The 19,562-nt window shown below is 50.8% G+C and overlaps 6 protein-coding genes across 7 annotated transcripts; 4 read left to right on the forward strand and 2 right to left on the reverse strand.

The window, feature by feature from the left end:
* Positions 1–155: 155 nt before the first annotated feature.
* LOC131207346 (uncharacterized) lies at positions 156–5,963 on the forward strand. Its single transcript, XM_058199957.1, has 4 exons — positions 156–285; positions 387–1,676; positions 2,211–3,509; positions 4,244–5,963. Exons 2-4 carry the CDS (start codon positions 612–614, stop codon positions 5,588–5,590), a joined length of 3,711 nt encoding a protein of 1,236 aa, XP_058055940.1. The 5' UTR covers positions 156–285; positions 387–611; the 3' UTR covers positions 5,591–5,963.
* LOC131211628 (eukaryotic translation initiation factor 3 subunit A-like) lies at positions 2,106–4,045 on the forward strand. Its single transcript, XM_058205187.1, has one exon. It carries the CDS (start codon positions 2,244–2,246, stop codon positions 3,555–3,557), a length of 1,314 nt encoding a protein of 437 aa, XP_058061170.1. The 5' UTR covers positions 2,106–2,243; the 3' UTR covers positions 3,558–4,045.
* A 218-nt stretch (positions 5,964–6,181) lies between the features above and the next one.
* On the forward strand, positions 6,182–7,614 carry LOC131210580 (diphthine methyltransferase). Its single transcript, XM_058203848.1, has 2 exons — positions 6,182–6,835; positions 6,908–7,614. The coding sequence occupies exons 1-2, from the start codon at positions 6,238–6,240 to the stop codon at positions 7,381–7,383; spliced, it is 1,074 nt and encodes a 357-aa protein (XP_058059831.1). The 5' UTR covers positions 6,182–6,237; the 3' UTR covers positions 7,384–7,614.
* Positions 7,615–7,652: 38 nt separating this feature from the next.
* Positions 7,653–8,431, reverse strand: LOC131210457 (forkhead box protein D1-like). 2 transcript variants are annotated; one of them, XM_058203711.1, is made up of 2 exons: positions 8,245–8,431; positions 7,653–8,179 (listed from the first exon to the last, which is right to left on the reverse strand). In XM_058203711.1, exons 1-2 carry the CDS (start codon positions 8,311–8,313, stop codon positions 8,069–8,071), a joined length of 180 nt encoding a protein of 59 aa, XP_058059694.1. In that variant the 5' UTR covers positions 8,314–8,431; the 3' UTR covers positions 7,653–8,068. The 2 variants fall into 2 exon arrangements, with proteins under 2 accessions (XP_058059694.1, XP_058059693.1); XM_058203710.1 differs by having other exon boundaries at positions 7,653–8,172; positions 8,245–8,427.
* A 1,438-nt stretch (positions 8,432–9,869) lies between these two features.
* Positions 9,870–14,069, reverse strand: LOC131207347 (erythroid differentiation-related factor 1). Its single transcript, XM_058199958.1, has 4 exons — positions 12,551–14,069; positions 11,012–12,479; positions 10,627–10,953; positions 9,870–10,550 (listed from the first exon to the last, which is right to left on the reverse strand). The coding sequence occupies exons 1-4, from the start codon at positions 14,067–14,069 to the stop codon at positions 9,917–9,919; spliced, it is 3,948 nt and encodes a 1,315-aa protein (XP_058055941.1). The 3' UTR covers positions 9,870–9,916.
* Positions 14,070–14,434: 365 nt separating this feature from the next.
* Positions 14,435–19,440, forward strand: LOC131212008 (peroxiredoxin-5, mitochondrial). The gene is made up of 3 exons (XM_058205721.1): positions 14,435–14,577; positions 15,127–15,426; positions 18,566–19,440. Exons 2-3 carry the CDS (start codon positions 15,295–15,297, stop codon positions 19,022–19,024), a joined length of 591 nt encoding a protein of 196 aa, XP_058061704.1. The 5' UTR covers positions 14,435–14,577; positions 15,127–15,294; the 3' UTR covers positions 19,025–19,440.
* The last annotated feature ends 122 nt before the right edge of the window (positions 19,441–19,562 follow it).

Below are 19,562 nucleotides of genomic sequence, written 5' to 3' on the forward strand. Positions count from 1 at the left end.
GTAAATGGGCAATGTTTTGCGCCTGTGTCGAACACGCACACAGCCTCACATTGTATCATCGCCAGACTCGATTGACGTTTGCTCCCGCGACCATCCAAAAATCATGGCAATCGGATCAATCCTGATGTTTTCGTCCCGACACGAGCCATCGTAGCCACCAATTTTGCGGGGCGGACAAAACACCGGAAATCCCGAATCGAATCCAAGCTCCTTTCTGTGTCGGTGCTGTGCAATAGTGTGTTCTGCGTAGTTCCCGAGTGAAGAAACCGATGTGCAATAGAGTCTGTAAGTAGCGTCGCGAATGTACTGCGCTCCAGATTTGATTGGCTTGATAAAAAGGATTTCTTTTGCTTGTTCTGCCGTGTTCCGTGTAATGCTGTACGCAGAAAGCAGCAGCAGTGGAAGACAATCGTCAGGAAGTACGCAATTGAGATGCGTATCGACTGGTCCTTGGTGCACCGCTAGCAAAGGATTGACCGTCGGCAAATCGATTCATTAGGACCTGCACCGGTGCATGCTTGACGGATACTGTTAGCAACCACAGGATTTACTACATCGCGCGCACCAGCGCCAGGGACTGTCACGGACACAGTGGACGCGAAGTGACCACAATGAACGTACCGCAGTATCCACCGCCGAATGGCTGCTATACGGACATTAAGCAAGGCATCCTTGCGTACACGATGCCCTTGCGCACGGACCTTGGCGATATACCCGGTCCACCAGTAGGCCTGCTGCCGGAGACGGACGAGAGCAAAGGCGGGAGCTCCAAGAAGAAACGCCGAGCTTACGTGAACGAGAGTGAAGAGGCCCGAGCCCGCCGTTTAGCGCGCAATGCCGAGCGAATGCGACAGAAGCGTGCGACAGAAACGGAAGAGGAATACCGGCTGCGGTTGTCCAAGAACGCGGAAAGCAATCGGCGGAAGCGAATGAATGAGACTGAGCTGGAGCGAACCATGCGCCACGCACGGAGTGCCGCCCGGGAACGGCTGCGGCGAGCAATGGAAACACCGGAGCAGCGCGCCGTGCGGTTGGCCAAACTTGCGGAACGAATGCGGGCTGCGCGGGCAAACGAGACAGCGGAGCAGCGGGCGGTACGCTTGTCGAAGAATGCTGCCAAGGCGAAGGAGCGTTTGCTGAAGGAATCGCCCGAACAGTGGATCGAGCGGAAGCGCAAAAAGGCAGAGTACGCACGTCGCAAGCGTAGTGGCCATAGCCTGCAGAACAGCTCGGCCGGCAGTAGCAGCAGCAACGATGCGGCCATACACAGCGTGCTACCCAATGACCCGACTTCATTCGGACAGGTGACTGCGTCGCAGCTGGCCCACGGTTACTTGCCGCACCTCGACCACCATCATCACCACCACCACCATCATCTTCCGTCGCTTACGGCCACCGACAACCCGCCGGACGTGAAAGACATTAAACTGATAGCGTCGCCGAAGCAGGATGGGGATATGCCGGAGCACATCTACAGCACACCGCAGCTCCCGTTCCTGTCGGCCGAGCTGAAGCCACCCGAATTCGTGAACGGCCATCTGCCGCCTGACCTGCAGAGCACCAGCAGCGTGTACAAGTTTCATACTCTACCGTACTCGATGCCGGTGAGCGGGGCCATCGTCGCAACATCGACGCCGTCGCAGCATCTTCACGCCCCTCCGGCGGAGTACAAGAATAAATGAGAAGTGCAACAGCAACATATGGACTACAGAAGTCCCTTTTAGCACCGTAAACAATGTACCGCATAAGTAAGCTTAAGGAGAACTTAAGAATTGTATTTTCAACGTAGAATATTAGGGTGAAATTTTGTTTTTGATTCGTTTGGTTTCATCCGATCGATCGATAAAAAGAACAGTGAATAATTGATAGAGATTTACCACGTTCACCGGTGTTTCGTTTTTTTGCCGTGAAATATGCCATCAAGCCGTTTGATTCCCGTTCAGCCTCCCCAAGTGGTTAAGTTTTCCGCGGGTCACTGTGAGCGGTTGACAGTTTCCACACCAAACAAAGTAAGCCGCTCGATCGCTGGGTGTAAACGCGCTGAGACGAGATTTGTAGTTGTTTGGAAATTGATCAATTTCCCTGAGGTAAATCTGCAAGGAAGTGAAAATTACCAGCCCCCGAAAAGGGTGGTTGCTGGTTTGTTTTTGAGCAAGTGCTAAACAAACGGAACCAGAACACCTTGCTTCCGTTCCTCCTTCGATTGCTAGGGCCGGTATGTTGGAGGAGTACCACGGCGAAATATGAATGGATTTTTCCAACTCAACGCGACGTACTACAATGAGTTCAAGCAAGAAGTGGGCACCGGAGCATACGCAGGTGCACCAACTCAGCAAACGCAGCAGCAACATCAGCAGCAGTCCAGTACCGTCGCTGGCTCTGGCCAGATAGATCCACTATCCGCAGAAGCACTCACCAAAAACCAGCGACGATTCCTCAAGGAAACGGAAGAGTCACGGGCAAGGCGCCTGGCTAAAAACGCGGAGCGAATGCGCCAGAAGCGGGCGGCCGAAACGGAAGAGCAAAGCCGGAAGCGTATGGCCGAAAACGCCGCACGTATGCGACGGAAACGGGCGGCCGAGTCCGAAGAAGACTATCGCCAGCGGATGGAACGTTACGCAGCGTTCAAGATGACCGAGGACTATCAGCGGCGGCTGGCTGAGAACGCCGAGCGCAATCGGCGGCGAAGACAGAACGAGTCCGAGATGGAGCGGAGCATCCGCCGGGCACGGAGTGCTGCCCGGGAACGCTTGCGGCGTGCAATGGAAACACCGGAACAACGGGCCGTGCGCCTGGCGAAGTTGGCCGAGCGGATGCGGATAACACGCGAGCGACTGTGGCACACGATCGAAACCCCCGAGCAGCGAGCGGTGCGATTGGCAAAGTTGGCCGAACGGATGCGCGTTGCCCGGGCAAATGAAACCCCCGAACAGCGAGCAGTGCGCCTGGCGAAGAACGCGGCCCGCGCACGGCAAAGGTTTCTGAACGAATCGCCCGAACAGTGGATCGCACGGAAGCGCAAGAAAGCCGAATATGCACGCCAGAAACGGGCGGCGGCCGGGGATATCGCCCACGGAAGCCAAGGCACCAGTTCCCACTTACACACCAGCCAACATAATGGCAATCTGTCGCAGCAGCAACCAACTACTTCGCTTGATCCAACGAACTTCAATGTTGGACAAACCCCGACAACGTTACCGGAAACCCTCCTGCATCCGGGGGTGAGCCATTCAACGAACCTACCTATGCCGAGTGCCACCTCGTATGTGATGAACCTGAAGGACAATCACAAGCTGACGGTTTCGCCGGCAAAACAGGCTCACGGAACCGAACTACACTCGGACGCAGTGTACTCCACGCCAACGGGGCAGATTCATCACATTTTCACCGGCGCCGATATCAAGAACGGGCAACAATTGGTCATGCAAACGGATCCCAGCTGCCCCAACAGCTTGTACAAGTTCCACATCCTGCCCCATCCATTTACTAACGCAGCAATGGCCTCTGATGTGCAACATACAACCAGCGACCAGCAACATACCTATAAGAGCAAATAGGCAAATTAGGTGGCCAGTGGTCTGCCAGGTGCAGGGCACAATTGGAGCCACCGTCGGGCCAAAAGCGGAACAAGCTACGACCGTTTCGTAATTTCTCGACAAATGCATTATGCACAGTTTCAATGACTCGGTTGAAGCCTATGTTCCGTTGCATTAACCTTGTGTGTCGAAAGGAAACTTTTTAGAGTGCTAGTAACGCGGCTTCAGTTCGCTTACGAATTATTTTTTAAATTTTTCCCCCCTCGCCCTTATAAATAACGTGTGTAATAATCGATCTTTTCATTTACTTAGTGCGCGCTAGGAGGATTAATTTGCTAGCCATTATTTGAAACCGTAAAGCGGTAGATTACGTGCAAACTGCGAGAAAATAAACTTGTACACACTCCGGTGCATTCCAGAAGTGGGCAGGTGGTTTGGAGCGTTTTAACTGGTTGAGCATTGGTCCTTAAAATAATTTACCCCCGGTTATGCTAAAGTTATGCGCGGCACTGTGGCTGTAGCCGCCTGGCGACTTCGGCCGTTCAACGCGCGACTGTAAACGCAATCCAAATGGCATTGTCGATTATTGTTCGTCGTGAAATGCAAACCACTGCGTGCTGCGATTACTCGATAACATTGTGCTCTTTTTCTTTCGCGTAATAAAGTTGTTTTGATAATTGCATATGTTGTGAGTGGCCGTGGGGTAGTTTCGTGCAGGCCGCGCGCCACTTTTGACGGGTGTGCTTTGTCAAAAGCATGTGAAACGACGGAGGACGCGGTACCTGAGACGGAGCGTGCAAACCATGAATGGATTCTTCCAAATCCAAAACCCGTACTACAATGATATCAAGCAAGAGATTGTGGTCCCATACGCAACAGCAGCAGCAGCAGCCGCCGCAGCAGCCGCAGTGGCCGCAGTTTCCGGAGCACCCCTGCAACAACAAACTGTCGTCCCGAGCCCTTCAACGGGTCCCACTGACGGCGGAGTGCTAGACGCACAGTTAGCGCTAAGCAAAAGTCAGCGACGATTTTTGCACGAAAGTCCGGAGGCACGAGCAAAACGGTTGGCTCGGAACGCCGAGCGAATGCGCCAGAAGCGGGCGGCCGAAACGGAGGACGAGTACCGGAAACGGATGGCACAGAACGCGGAAAGGATGCGCCGCAAACGGGCGGCCGAGACGGAGGAAGAGTACCGACGGCGCATGCAGCGGTGCGCGGACAGCAAGTTGAGCGAAGACTATCGCATGCGTTTGTCAAAGAATGCCGAGCGGAACCGTCGCCGAAGACAAAATGAGACTGAGATGGAGCGGACCATCCGCCGGGCACGGAGTGCGGCCCGGGAACGTTTGCGACGTGCAATGGAAACTCCGGAGCAGCGAGCCGTGCGCCTGGCGAAGCTAGCCGAGCGGATGCGGGTTGCGCGGGCGAACGAACTACCCGAACAGCGGGCGATGCGGTTGGCCAAGAATGCTGCCAAAGCCAAGGAACGGCTGCAGAACGAGACACCCGAGCAATGGATCGACCGGAAGCGGAAAAAGGCAGAATACGCGCGCCACAAACGAAGCGTCGGTGGTACCGCGGACACAGGCAGGCCGGGACTGTCTGGCTCTGCATCGAGCAGCGTTAGTGCAAGCACCAGCCTAAGTGTATCTTCTAATGGGGACACGAATGGGTTTGCGATTGCCGGAAACCCCGTCTACAGTGGGCTCGACCTTCACCAACCCCTCGGACACCATCCGACCGCGTCGCTGGTGACGTCCATCCCGTCCACGGTAGACCTGAAGGACATCAAGCTGATAGCGACCTGCAAACCAACCAACGCGCTGCACCTTCCGGAGCAACTGTACGCCACTTCACACGTTCCCTTCGTTGGCACCGACCCAAAGCCACCCGAGTTTCTAACTGCCGGCAGCGTCCACAACGGTCCCCCGATCATGCAGCCCGATCTCTACAAGCTGCACATTCTTCCTTATTCTTTCTCGTCCCCGGCGGTCGGTGTCGGTAGCGGTGCCATGCAGCAGCAGCCGATGCAAATGGACTACAAATCAAAGTAGCCGTTGTGAGACCACTACTGCGCTGCACGACATGAAAGGCCGTTTTTCGCTAATCTAGTCTACAGGGGGGAGGGTTTGGCATAATTTTCTTCTCTTCATATGCATGAATGGATGTTCAGTTTTTGCATTGCTAAAGAAAGGTAGAATAATTTCAAACGGTAATGAACATTAATTTAACAACAGCACGTGGCCTAGTAACTTTCTTTCGTGGTTGAATGAAACAAGAACGAACAGAAAAGAAGATTGCCTGCTAAATAGCAATAAATTATTCTCCTTCATTCCAAACGCACGGATAAGTGTTACGCTGGATTCTCGCTTCAGTTGGAATGGGTCCGCTGAGCCAGAGTAGACTTTATTCGCTTTTCTTTCATTTTCTCCATAGTTCATTTTGTGTAGCAAATTGGAAATATAGAATAACCTTTTGAAACGAAACATTCACAGGCGTTGAGTGCCGTTCTGAAATAATTTCAAAAAGTTCACATTCAGCGACAGTGCGTAAGTATTGAACTTTGAAGTGTAATTACGGCCGGTGCGTCCGTCTGCCATGCGTTATACGCGCGCGTTAAGTCGCCGGTGGTTTTTGGTAAACAAATAAGGAATTGATTTTCTACGTATCACACGTTTAGCGGGATAATAATAAGTGGAAGATGGAACTCGAGTTTCGAACGTGCGCTGTTTACGACACTAAGCAGTCGGCCGACTCCGTCGAATGGTGTCCACACCCGGAAGGAGAGGCTCTATTCGTCTGCGGAACCTACCAACTTGAGTCGAATGACCAATCAACTGGCGGCTCCGATCGGAAAGGACGGGTGTTCCTTTTTCGGTTCCACGATATTGATACGGGGGAACGACACCCCGACGATGACGACAACCGGAGCTTGACGGTGCTGCAAACACTAGAGCGAAGTGCCGTTTTAGACCAGAAGTGGAATCCTTCCCAATGCGATCGGCTAGCCGTGGCCGGTTCCGATGGAACGATCCACGTGTACGCATTGGCCGACATCGAAACGCCTCGATTGGAATCCCAAGTGATGCGCAGCTTGCTTGACGAAGAATCCCCCGTGTTGGCACTGTCGCTTGATTGGAGCCGCGAGGGTGGTCGTATGGTCGTCAGCGACTCCGGTGGCACCGTGAATCTGCTTAGCTTCGATAGCGAACTCAAAATTATTAATCGTTGGAAAGCGCACAGCTTCGAAGCATGGACAGCAGCGTTCAGTCGGCATAATGAGAACGTCGTCTACAGTGGTACGTATCTGAGCACCTATTGTTTTCCCGATGATCGCCAATAATTACAGCGGCCTGTTGTTTTACTTTGAGGCGGAGATGATAGCCTTCTATGCATACACGATCTGCGCTGTCCCGGTGTACCGGTGAGTAAAAACAAAAGCCACACCGCAGGTGTTACCTCGCTATTGTCATTCGAGCACCGGGAGCACATCCTGCTAACGGGGAGCTACGACGGCAAGGTGCGCCTCTTCGACGAGCGACAGATGAAGGCCGATGTAACGCAGGTCGACCTGGTGGGTGGAATATGGAGGCTCCGGCCAAATCCTCGCTGTCCCGACCAAATCTTGTGCGCTTGTATGTACGAAAACTTCAGCACAATACAACTGACGGCCGATCTCGGTTTGGTGAAAACCGGAGCTTACGATGCGCATGATAGCATTTGCTACGGATGCGATTGGCAAGTGGTGAGTCCCAACCGTAGCCCAACAAACGATACATACGTGGCCACCTGTTCCTTCTACGACCACAAGCTATGCGTCTCGAAAGTGGTTTCACTTTACCGGTGAATTCATTCAGAGATTCCTGATGTTACTCATGTTCCTGATGTTGAAGAATTTTATTTAAATTGTTTCGTTGTAAATTATGCCTCCGTAATCCTTTAAGCGGTGCTGTAGGGTAGGAGAACTAAATGATCACAGCAAAGATCTATCTCGTGGACTACATACCGCGATGTATCCTTTTTGTACTTTTCATTGTCGATTGGCGCACAAACTTTGTCGAAATGTGTAGCTATTTTTGGGAACTTTCTCTTATTAGGGAATGAAAACAATCGGACTGCAATACAATGTAACTTTTAACTTTATTCGAGTTTCTTACACAAGTTTGTAGATAAACAATTTGATTTAGGTGAAAAACACACGTCGATGAAGAAAGAAATGGTAAAGAACAGCGCATAGTATAGTTTGCATAATGTTAGTTTTGAGCGATAGAGCGCTAGAAAATACTTCAGCAGCGGATTGTTATTAGTTTTGAATTTAATTTTTAATCACAAAAAGAGTGCTGCACTGGCCATCGTTCACAGGGACCAGATTTGACGCGGCACCAGAAAAGCCATCGATAAATACACTTCAGCGTGAGAATCAATTTTTAACGCCCAAAAATCACATGCCGAATTGGTCCGCCTTCTATCGCTTCCGGAAGAACGTCGGTGTGGGATAGTTGCCAGGGAATGGATTGAACGTCGGCAGGCCATCACTTTTTGCCACCCTTCTTTCCTCCTTTATCTCCACCGGCTTTACCCCCAGCACCACCTTTAGCGTCATTGCCACCTTTGGCTGGTGCACCAGCTGGGGGGCCTTTTTTCTGAAACAATGTCCGAACTAGAGCCTAGATCCCGGTCGATTCGGGATCCCCATCCAGATACTTACACCACCACCCTGGCCGGCCCCACCGCCACCGCCACCACCACCGGAACCACCGCCCTTGCCTTTGCCCATACTTTATCGATCAATGGATCCTAGCTAGACTGAACCTCGGCTGCTACCGGTTAGCTGTTCCGATCTCTACGGGTGTTCTCGCGTAACTGCCTCAGTTAAGTTCCGTTGGCACCGTGGCAAGGTTCAGGCAACGATCGCCGTTACCTATGAGCTTCTGAATCATTTGAATGTGGAGAGATATGCGGCTGAAAAAGAAAACAATATAAAGGCAATTAAAAATAACCAACCGAGAGTGTAGGATGCCGCCGTAATTTGGTCCACTGTTAGGAATGTCTCCACTATTCATGGCCAAAATAAGTTTTCTATGAAAGCTACGTGTCTGTCGAATGCATAAGTCTCTACTCAACAGAAGATTAAGATTGAAAAAAAATTACAACCATTTAGTTATATACTTTTCACTCGTTTTATTTATATTTTTCGGTATTTTTTAACAATCATTCCATTGTTTCGTTTACATACATTTTTCGAAGAACTGATGCTTTAGATGAAAATGTGTATTTTTTTTGCTGGTCTTTCTTATTGGTGTTTTTTTAACTTTTCATCCGTAGCTCAATGTCTGAATGTATTAGCGTTGGACTTACGCTGGCCCCATATTCTACTCAGTATCCGGTGCCAAATTTGTCGATCCGTTTCCTACAATGGCCGTGATCTTGAAGCATTCACTTTCAATGACAAAATCGTCTGAACGAAGCTCATGAAGGTGGCACAATCACAGATGGTCCTTCACCTTCACGAAACTCACATTAACAGCTATTCCGATTTGTTGCACAAAGCTGTTACTATTTTTCATTACGCAAATCGTTTGATTTTTCAACGAGCCATACTTTGTATATTCCTTCGGCAATCATCGCAGTCGCAAAAGTCTACAGCCTTGGGCCGCGTTATTATCAAAAACGCAAAGATGTAAAAATTCTTGCTTAACGGGCATTGGTGGTAAACAGCACAATAGTAATACAAGATGGATGGCGTCATGAGGCTAATAATAATCGTGGAACTGGCCAATGAACGAATAATTTGTTGGCTTCTCAATAAACACAGCAAAGCGCCCCTGAGAATGCCAAATAGAACACCTCATGAAATACATGGCCGCGACCTATGGTTAAGGTTAGTCTGCGGCGCATAATTCTGCCATAAACAAGAGGATAAACCACCGATGAAATGATGATGTAGTCGTTGTTTGGGGACAGTCCTGCGCATAGCAAACGGTATCGTCAACGGGAACTGCGCGATCGTAGTCTGCGATCAACGCACGACGGTTTACGATTAGAGGAGCAAGATGCAAACCAGGATGATAGACGATTTGTTGTCTCGTCTAATTTAAGTCGACACACGTGCTGACACTATTTTTACCCTAAAACACATAGAAATGGTACTAGATAGAAGTAAGTGGCAGTCTGTCACTAAGGGAGCGAAATTAGGTCAGCGAAGGCCGTTCGTTCATTGACAAGCCAAAGGAGTAGTAACTACAGCATTTCGTGCTTTACGCGGTGTTTTATTTTGCAAAGAAAAATACAAAATTACGCCAAGGGCCAAACCATACGGGCACGGCCTAACGGGATGACTGGTGAGCGAGTGGCACGAGTCTTCGCCGGCGGTCACACGCTCACCTTGACGCCGCTTCGTGGTCACGATCGAGATCACATATTTTGCGTAAAATGCTGGCTAAATGTAAGGCATATTCAGCGTTCGTTGCGTTTGCACTTTCGCGTGCAATATCGTCCGTCGTCGTGGCAGGGCGCTTCAGTAGGGCCACCGCAAACAGTGCCTTATAGTGGGCCGCATTGCGTTCGACCGCAGCGCTCGTGTCCTTCTTTCCGGCCGCGATGAGCGAGAGTTTCGTCAGCGTTCGCAGTATCACCTGCAACCGTTTCTCGAAAAGATCGAGCAATTTCTGCAACTCTTCGACACCGGCAACGTCAGCCGCACTCGAGGGCACGTCGCCGACCTGCGATTTGCTGGTCGATGCCAGTTGGTCCACCAACGGTAGCGCTTGTTTGCACAGTTCGAGGGCCACCAGTAGGTGGCGCGTCTTGGCCGCGGTCGCTTGCGACTGCTCGCACTGGTACTCCTGCAAGGCGATGCGCTCCAGTTGAATCTGCAGAAACTCTTGCGGTTCCGTGAGGCTTTCGAAAGTTTTGGCCGCCTTCTCGTAGTGCAGTTTCGTTAGCTGTAGCACCGTCTTGCGCCGCTGTTCGTCCACTGTTTTGCGATAGGACATGTGGTAGTAGGAAGCAATCCTGCGTAAGTAATACAAGTCATATTTAAATGGTTTTGCATTTGCCGTAAATAAAACAGCGCGTGCAGTGTGCTTACCGGTGATGAATCAGGGCCGCTCGAAAGGAGTAAAGTACCTGCTTGGGGCCACTGTTGTCCTGATCGCACAGTTTCAGTGCTCGCTGCAACATTTCTACCACCTCCTGTTCGATTTCCTCCGTCGACGGCGTACCCTTGCTATCTGGGTTAATAACGTTGTGATCCTGTAGCTGTTTGGCGAGATTGAAAGTGGCAGTCGAGAGCTCCCAGGTCACCAGTGACCACAGTTCCGGGTGCTCTTTACGCGTCCCCAACGTCGCGAGGGCACGCTGATAGTAACCGAATGCTTCGTGGTAGAACTTTTTCTGCACATTCACGTTGTTCGGTCTGGAACGATAAAATTCAAGATCAAATCACGAATAAACGAGATTAACTCCGTCCTTACCTTTCACCGACAAGATGTATGTGTGCCCGGAAGCGCATGAAGCGGCCCATGTTGCAAAGTAAAAATGCCAAGTTTGTGGTATCGGCCACCGCCTCAAACAGAGTGACTCCTTTCTGCAGGGAGTCGTACGACTTCTTGGCCAACAGTTGATACAGTGGTTCCTCTCCTCGGCCATCTCCAGCCGGCTCCGGGACGTCGTCGACCGTGTCCAGTGGGTTGGCCTCCCAGTACCGCTGGTACTCTTCCTGCGCCCAGTGCATGTACTTCACGCCAAGCTCGTTACGCACACTTCCCAAGCGCCGTCGCAGCTCATCCTGTGCATCCTTCGTCGTCGCACAAGCGATCGCCGTCTCGTAGCACCCGCAGCTTGTCATCATCAGCTGCTCGACATTCTCCGTCGGTGTTGGAAGTGCATTTTCCACTTCTACGCCAATGTCCTTCACCAGTTCCTCCATGATTAGCTGATCGAGTCGCTGCTCCGTCCGGAACTGCTCCATATACTGGCCAATGTTGTCCCATTGCTTGGCCAGCTGGAAAAAGCAGTCGCCTGCGCGGCCGAGCAGCAAACCACGCTGCGACGAAACGAACGCAATGTACTTCGTGACCACCTGCTGGCAGCGAATGGCAGAGTAGAGGTGCCGCAATGTTGTGCCATAGTTCTGTTGCCCGTACTGTTGTTCGGCCATCGTGGCGTACACTAGGCACGCCTTCTCGAAGAGCAGAATCTTTAAATGTACGTTCCATGATTTGATCACACCGAGTTGCCCCTTCAACAGTAGGGCACGCGGATCCGTCCCAACACCGGGAGTTTCGGAACCTTCTACAGGTTGGTTGGGTTTGCCCGGTTTCTTCTGCCGCTCCGAATGCTTGTTTCGTTTGGAGCGCTTTTTAACTTTCCCGGGAGACAGTTTCTCATCACCGTCCTCTGCACCATCCGGTCGACCGGTAGTCTCCTTCCAGCCCATCGGGATGGGTGAGTCCGGATTTGCTTGCCTCAATGCCTCTCCCGTTCGTAGCCGCTCGTATGGCAAAGGGATGGCACTGTCCGGTTCGACCATATTTTGATGCATTTCCTCGTGAATGATGCGCCGCCGTTCGGCTTCTTTCTGCTTTTCCCGCTGCTTTTGCTCCTCGTAGCTGTCGAAGTACTGCAAGCACTGCAACCCGTCGACAATGTGCTGCAGTGCAATGCGACACCTCTCGGCCGTATCGCACAGTAACGGGGCCGGACGGGAGTTGTGCTTTCCCAGCCTTTCTCCGACATCCCCCTTGTACTCCTTTAGCGTATCCTGGATGCTCTTGATTGCTGTTTCAAATTTGCCTTCGTGACTCTGCGAACCATCCTCTTCCTCTGCCGTATCGTCTAAAACGTCGTGTTCAGACGGCTCTGTTGAGTTGCGTTCCCCAAAGAGAAATGCCTTTTCATCGTCGTCCTCCTCTTCAACGTCGGAATTGAACTTTGGGCAACCTTAAAAAGGAAGGAAAAAAAATTAAGTTACGAGTTCTTTAGACATAAACGCTCCTCCATTGGACACCAACCAGGATCCGTATCCGCCGGGATGTGTAGATCGGACAGAATGTAGTGCGATGAGGTCACGATTTGGGGATACTTTTCCTTCGGTAACAGTTTAATGCAGTTATTTAGCAGTGTTCGTATCGCACCAGCTTTCGAGGCCGGCAAGGTTCCGCCTCCTTCGACGGAGTTTTTCATATTTCGCGCCACGGTGTACAGTAGCATCGCGACTGGAACGGTGAATGGATTTTGATCCGCAATCGGTGAAGCACCGTCGGCTCCACCCGGTGAACGGTGCCGTTCCCTATTGGCGGTGCCGCCGTTTGCACCGTTCCCGCCCATTGGTGAGTGTTTCGTCCCCGGGAGACCATCAGGCGCTTCGTCCCCTTCCGCTGTACCGTCGGTGCCGTTGCACAGTGTCGTCAGATCGTACAACTTGACCACGTCGTCGTTACGCGCCTTAAACAACCAGTACGTGTGGCCCGCCTTCGTGACGTTCGCTTTGAGAAAGGCGAGAATATTTTGCGCCACGTTGCGGATTAACTGCGGGGAAAACTCCGAATTCTCGAGCCGTGGAAGATCTTCAGTTTTGATCAACTCGTACCGCTGCACGATCCCATCGAGGTGGTAGCACATCACCACCTCGGGCACGTTGCACATCAGATTGTCCAGCCAGTAATCGATTCCGGTGAGCACGTTGATCGGTTTCGCTTCGTCACGCAACCGTAAACTGATGCACGGTCGGTTGGCACCGCCAAAGATCGGCATATCGGTACCGATCAGCATGCGGATGTCTTCGAACGTCCAGATGACGTTCCGGTTAAACACGTGGTTGGTTTGTTGGGCATCCGGCAAGTGCTCGTCGCGCGTCGGTTCCGGCAGAACGGGCCCTGCCAATGGAAGCACTTTGTATGGTGCGCAATCATTTGGAGCAGCGACTTCGGCCGCCAAACCCTGTTCGCCGGATTCCTGCAGACTGTGGTAGAGAAACTTCGACGTCAGGTACTTTTGGCGGAACACTTCGCGGGTTTTCGGATGCAGCAACAACTTCTGCTCACTGTCACTCAAACTTTTCATGATGTTTTCCAGGAGGAACGAGCGCAACCACTGCCATTCACTTTCCTCCTGCCGCAGCAGATAGTTGGCCACATCGAACTCGTCGATCAGAAGCGTATTTTCGATCCGGTGCACTATCATCGAGATGACGCTTTTGCGCGAATACGGTAGCTTCAGGAGCCGTTTAATGTTTTCTGCGTCCGACACCACATCGACACCACCGACGCAATCCGGAAACATGTTGGCCATCCGGAAGCTACTGAAACCGGCCTGATGTGACAGGAACTGACCGAGACCGTACGAGTTTGCCGAATTGCTGAGCCAGTTCGAAGGCGGCATGTTGAGGTTAGTGTTGCACTTAAGGCGGGCGAACGGTACCGTGCTCTGCACGTTCAGGAAGCGCACGATGGCGTTCGATTTTACCTGCAGCTCTTCCGGCACCGAGACAGTCGCTACGGGCGGACAGCGTTCGATTTCTGCATCATCCATCTGCGAATTACGATTATCAGTAACAGTTTGCCAACTTTGGGTCACTCTGCGAGCATACTTACCATTGTTAGGTACCTTGCATCTATATGCACAATGGAGAGGTGATTCTTTTCGGTGGCCGCTACGGCCGAGCTTGCCGAACTTGCGAGTTATTTCTAGAAGGATTCAGACCGCACTCGAAGACGCATTGTTTTGACAGCTCCAACGAGCAGCTGTTCGTTGTCAACGGGGTACGGAGCCGGCGGAGCTTTGTTTTGGTTGCGAGATACCGTGTCGGATTTCACTAAATATTTAAAAGCGAACGAAATAAAATCCACAGTCCTCGTGGTTTACCAATCGGGTCCAATTTTACAGACGAATTGCGTAAATTGCGTGATTTGAAGGTACTTTTACGCCGGTAAACAACATAAAAACAATCTAGCGACCGGCTTCGGGTACTAACTGGGAGCTGTCAATTCTCACTGTCTGCAAGGTTGTGCAACAACATTTGAACAGCAACCATTTGAAGGTAAATTTCTTAAATTCTTCGAGTTTACAGTTATTAAACCAGACTGTGCATTATGTCCGTTGTGGGGAACTTCAATGGTGGTCGGTGTCCGCGTGTGTAGAGGAAAAATAGTCACCTCAACACACTCCACACTGTTCTAGTCCTTGCCTCGGTTCACTTGTTCAGTCTCGCTCCTGCGATGCAGTAGTGTTGGTGTAGCATTATAAAGGTTTATAACGCATAAAAAAGGCCGCACCGGCATATTCTGCCGGAGGGTGTGTAGGTGCCTCGGTACCCCATTATAGGAGGCCCATTCCAACAGCTGGGATGGCTGGCGCATGTGAGCGCAAATAATGGGCCACCGCTTCGAATTCGCTACCATGGTCTTTATCAAATATTCATGCGGTACAAACCCGAAAAATGTACTCTATCCCAAACGAACAATTCGTGTGCGTAACGTAACAAAGCCCCTAAGCAAACAACCGCACAGCGGGAGTATATGAAGGAGCGAGTGAAACCATCCCCAAGTCAAAAAAGAACATTGTGTTTTTTTCGTTGTGTCGTTTGCAGCCGTTGGATCGAAGATAACGCGCGAGTGGAAGGCACCTTATAACGCGGGCTCCTCCATTTCACGCTGATAGTTCGCCTCCTGCGACGACCGGTTTGTTGCTTCGCCCAAACCCCCGCCAGCAGCCCCATCGTCGTCGCCGCCGCCGCCATCGAATCGCGCAGTGTGCGATGAATTCGCTCGTGCTGCCATCGTGCGCCATCATTAGGTCCTGTGTCCCGAGCCGGTGCGGACGACGTTTTCAACCCCTGCTCGTCGGCGCGACTGCAAAGTTTCACACGTCAAAGATGGTGCTCATTAAGGTAAGTATCGGTTGGTGACGAAACGCTCGATGACGCCTGAATTGTTTGTGGTGCACCACTTGTGTTTGCCTGCGCTGAGATTGAATTATATAACGCCGCCGGACTGTAAGTTGGCGCACTTTCGTTGCACTCTTCTCGAGGGTTTCCGCCGGCACCACCGGCACTTGAAACGTGCCGGCACGTCTTTTATGTCTATTGTGGTTTGGCCACTGCGTGACACGCCAGGGTGCTTAATTTATTTTGCATTCCGTGCGGTGCACTTGACAAACGCATAAAAAGATACGAAACCTAACCTTAACCTTGAAATGAGCCAGCGAGGCGAGGGAGATCGTAGAATGTTCCAGTGTCATTAGTGAGTCGTTTAGCAGTGGGATGCGTTTCGTTAGCGTTCGGAAAACAATTTTAGTGCAATTGGGCTGTGAAAATTGAAGCCGTTTTCACAGTACCTTTGTTTCGCACTTCCAGCCGCTTGGCAGATATTGCCTAACCTCGCCTCTTCCAAAAAACCATTTTGTTTTTTGGGGAATATAAACTTTCATGCGCCATGATGGGCATGACCTACTTTTGTTTAGCACGCTTTGTTTTTCGCAAATTTCAATTAAATCAAGTTTCCGACCCTGCTCTCTACATTAAACTGGGAAAACCATGCTTCACGGGTGAAGGATAAAATATTTAAACACCATCCCCGCACACATTTTAATGTTTTATGACCCGATAAATGGGGAGTCGGTTCAAAATGTAGTGATGCGTAATGCTTTTAATGGGCTTTGCTAAATGTGCACACACCATTCCCCTGGCTTGTTCGCGTGGCATTTGCAATGCAAATAAAGCCTTCCGCGAAGGCTACTTCTCGGGGTTCTGGTTGATTAGTTTTGGATGCGGCGCGGGTCCGCGCGTAATTGTGTGCCGCGACCGCGTTGCCTGGCGAAATGTAGAACACCGGACTCTCTAAGCGATACCCACGTTGTCCCCACGTAAAGCCCACATACGTTATTCGCGATCGATACTAACGAGCAAAACCGTACCGGATAGAGTCTAGTGTGTATGCTTTATTTATCACTCTGCCTTTCCGTGTTACGTGCAGAAAATTGCATTTCCCGACTCCGGCGGGGACACTCTATCCGGCAAGTGGAGGACTCTGAAAGGACAACACAATTCAATGTTGTTTTGAATGGGCGTTGTTTTTTTGGTTCTCACGGCAACCCTCGAGAGAAGGGCCTCGGCTTCGTCGGTCGTCCCGTTCCAGTGCCGTCAAGTGGGAAATTTGCTCTCACTAATAATGCAACAGGAAAACCGGCCTGTGGATGGCACGACGGTGATGATGATGACGATTCTTGGTGTAATGTTATCCTTTTGACGTGTACTTAAGGTGGCTTCAAGTGCAGATTGTGTGCTGCAAACCGTGTACCGGATGTTGGGGAACGATTCCGGCCAGACTACAGATAGCCGATGGTGCGCGCACCATCCGGGCTTTCGGGAATGTTCTTGAATGTTTAAACATATTCACCCTTTCAGGTGAACCCAGATCCAGATACAAGGTCTTCCCCAGTCCAGTGTTGTTCCACCGGAAACTGAAAACTTCTTCGGAAAAGTCTATTCTCTTGGTTAGCAAACTTTCCCCCCACGTCGTCTCTCCGAGCCCGTGGTGGGTTCCGGTGGCGCTTAACTTTGATAATTTCTGCAGTGATTCGGTTGGTTCATTTAGCCGCTAATAGAATAGTCCTTTGCCCTTTTGGGTCGTTGATTCTTGGCTGTGGGACACGGTTTATAATTTGTTTTGGCCTTCGTTTGGTGCCACCTACAGCGCATCCCTTTCTGATTTGGTTACTGTATCTTTTTCCGGTTTCAAGGCGTAAGATTCGTTGTCATCGAGATTATGTGGCAACGACCTTTTTGTTTCACGGTTTGCGATTTCTCTTGTTGACCCTCGACAACTTTGGAGAAGAAAATTATTTCTACTTCGCTGGACGAAAGCCGGCCCAAACTCTCTTCAACTGTTGTTCAGAAACACTTTTCGTCCAGCGAAATCCGTTGGTGATGGAGAGCGATTGCAGCAACGGTGACTGGCAGATATGGTATAAATATCGTGCGTAACCGTTTAACCTTTCTCCGGAGTTACCGGAACATTCCGCAGAGACACTGAGTTAAAGGTAAAGTCCCAGAGGTAAAGGGTAGTCCCAGAATGGCGTCGAAAGAACCGTCGAGTAAAGTGCCGGACACTTGAAACCGTTGGAAGTGCTATCGGCTTAGCTGGGAGATGCACAAGTTGTTGAAGCGTAACGGTGGTCGTACCCGGTAATGATGTCTTTCGAAGCATATAATAAAGCAATCAAATCCCCTTAATGAATGACGCTTTTCAAGCGCAATCTACCTCGGATTATCGGGTTCTGTGGTTCAATTATATCTTTGGAGCTCCAAAATAATTATGTTTGCGATGTGTTCTCTCAACTGGACCCGTAACGAGATCCAAATATTGGGGCCGTTGTCCGAGCGAAAGTGTCTGCCCCCATCCGAGAATGACTCCCCAAAAGGAAGGGATCTATCGTGCGAGAAACAACCATAACGAGTAAACTATGTGTGGTTCAACCCGCCAAATGATTCATTAATACTCACTTTCCCCTCGTGTATGCTCATGATACGCCGCCCGTAACGATAACACCCAAATGGGAATTCATGGGCCCAAAGGCCCATGTTTGTCCTGCGCCGTCACTCCGCCAGCAAAGGTCGGCGAAGGACTTTTTAGGGTTTGGTCGGTAGCATGAAATATGTATTATCTCATTTGTTTCAGAGGATCAGAATGAAACCACCCCCAAACAGCCGACAACCATCTTTATTCTTCGTTTGGTTAAATTGTGTCAAAATGTCCGGTGAACGGGCCAAGAAGAGGTTTGGTTGCGAAATTGGCGGATGGGACAGAAAATTTATGTTTCACGACACGCGCACCGTCCGGCCGGTCGGTCGATGGCAATAAATCGATACGACGAGCATTGATGATCCCGAGTTCTGTTTATTCACGATTGTTTCCTAACCCGTCTCTCCGTTCTTTTCATTTTATGTGTCGTTCCTTCGGTGCCCTTCACGTTGGCCATTAACTGTGCAAACATTGCGCCGTGCCGCGGTGTGCGATGTGGATGTACAGGAAGGCGACAAGGTGCCCTCGATTGACCTGTTCGAGGATTCGCCGGCCAACAAAATAAACCTTGCGAATCTCTGCGCCGGCAAGAAGGTGATACTGTTTGCCGTGCCTGGTGCCTTCACGCCCGGCTGCTCCAAGACGCACCTGCCCGGGTACGTCGAGAAGGCAGGTGAACTGAAATCGTCTGGTGTCGCCGAAGTTGTGTGCGTCTCGGTGAACGATCCGTTCGTGATGTCGGCCTGGGGCAAGGCCCACAACGCGGCCGGCAAGGTACGCATGTTGGCCGATCCGGCGGCTGTCTTTACGAAGGCACTCGATCTCGGTACCGAACTGCCACCCCTCGGAGGTCTCCGTTCCAAGCGCTACTCGATGGTGCTGGAGGACGGTGTGGTGAAGTCGTTGAACGTGGAACCGGACGGTACCGGCCTGTCCTGCTCGTTGGCCGACAAGATTAAGCTGTAAACACACGCGTCTGACGCAATTTGTGCACTTTCAAACGATGGCAATAACCGTTACACATTACCATTTGGTGAACCCTCTGGTTGCGTGTCCACCTTCACAGCCGACAAACCGACCAATAGCAGCAGCACTGCAGCAACTGGAGGCTCCTCGGACCATCACGCCGTTGTTCGTTCACATGCTTTAGAATAACATTAAATCACAATACACAAAACTTTGCTATCGAAATTTTAAAACATTTCTTACGAGGCACGGCCACGCACCATGCGATGCCGCCTGTTAGTTGTACCGTACTTTTGGCCTTTTTCGATTCTTTGCCTCTAGTTGTTAATAGTCCCGGACCGGACACCTCCATTCTGTGCAAGTGTAGCAAGCAAGAGTAAGCGCAAAATATATCAACCATTTCCAAAAACTACCACAAACAAGATCTTTATTCATTTGAATCAATTGGAGCAACGTATGGAAAGAAGAAAGGCCCAAACGATTCTCAACTGAAACAATATTATGGTTTAAATAAAATCAGTTGTTTTATAAGATTTAT

The sequence above is a fragment of the Anopheles bellator genome, chromosome 2 (assembly GCF_943735745.2).
Source record: "Anopheles bellator chromosome 2, idAnoBellAS_SP24_06.2, whole genome shotgun sequence".
Classification (NCBI taxonomy): Eukaryota; Metazoa; Arthropoda; class Insecta; order Diptera; family Culicidae; genus Anopheles; species Anopheles bellator.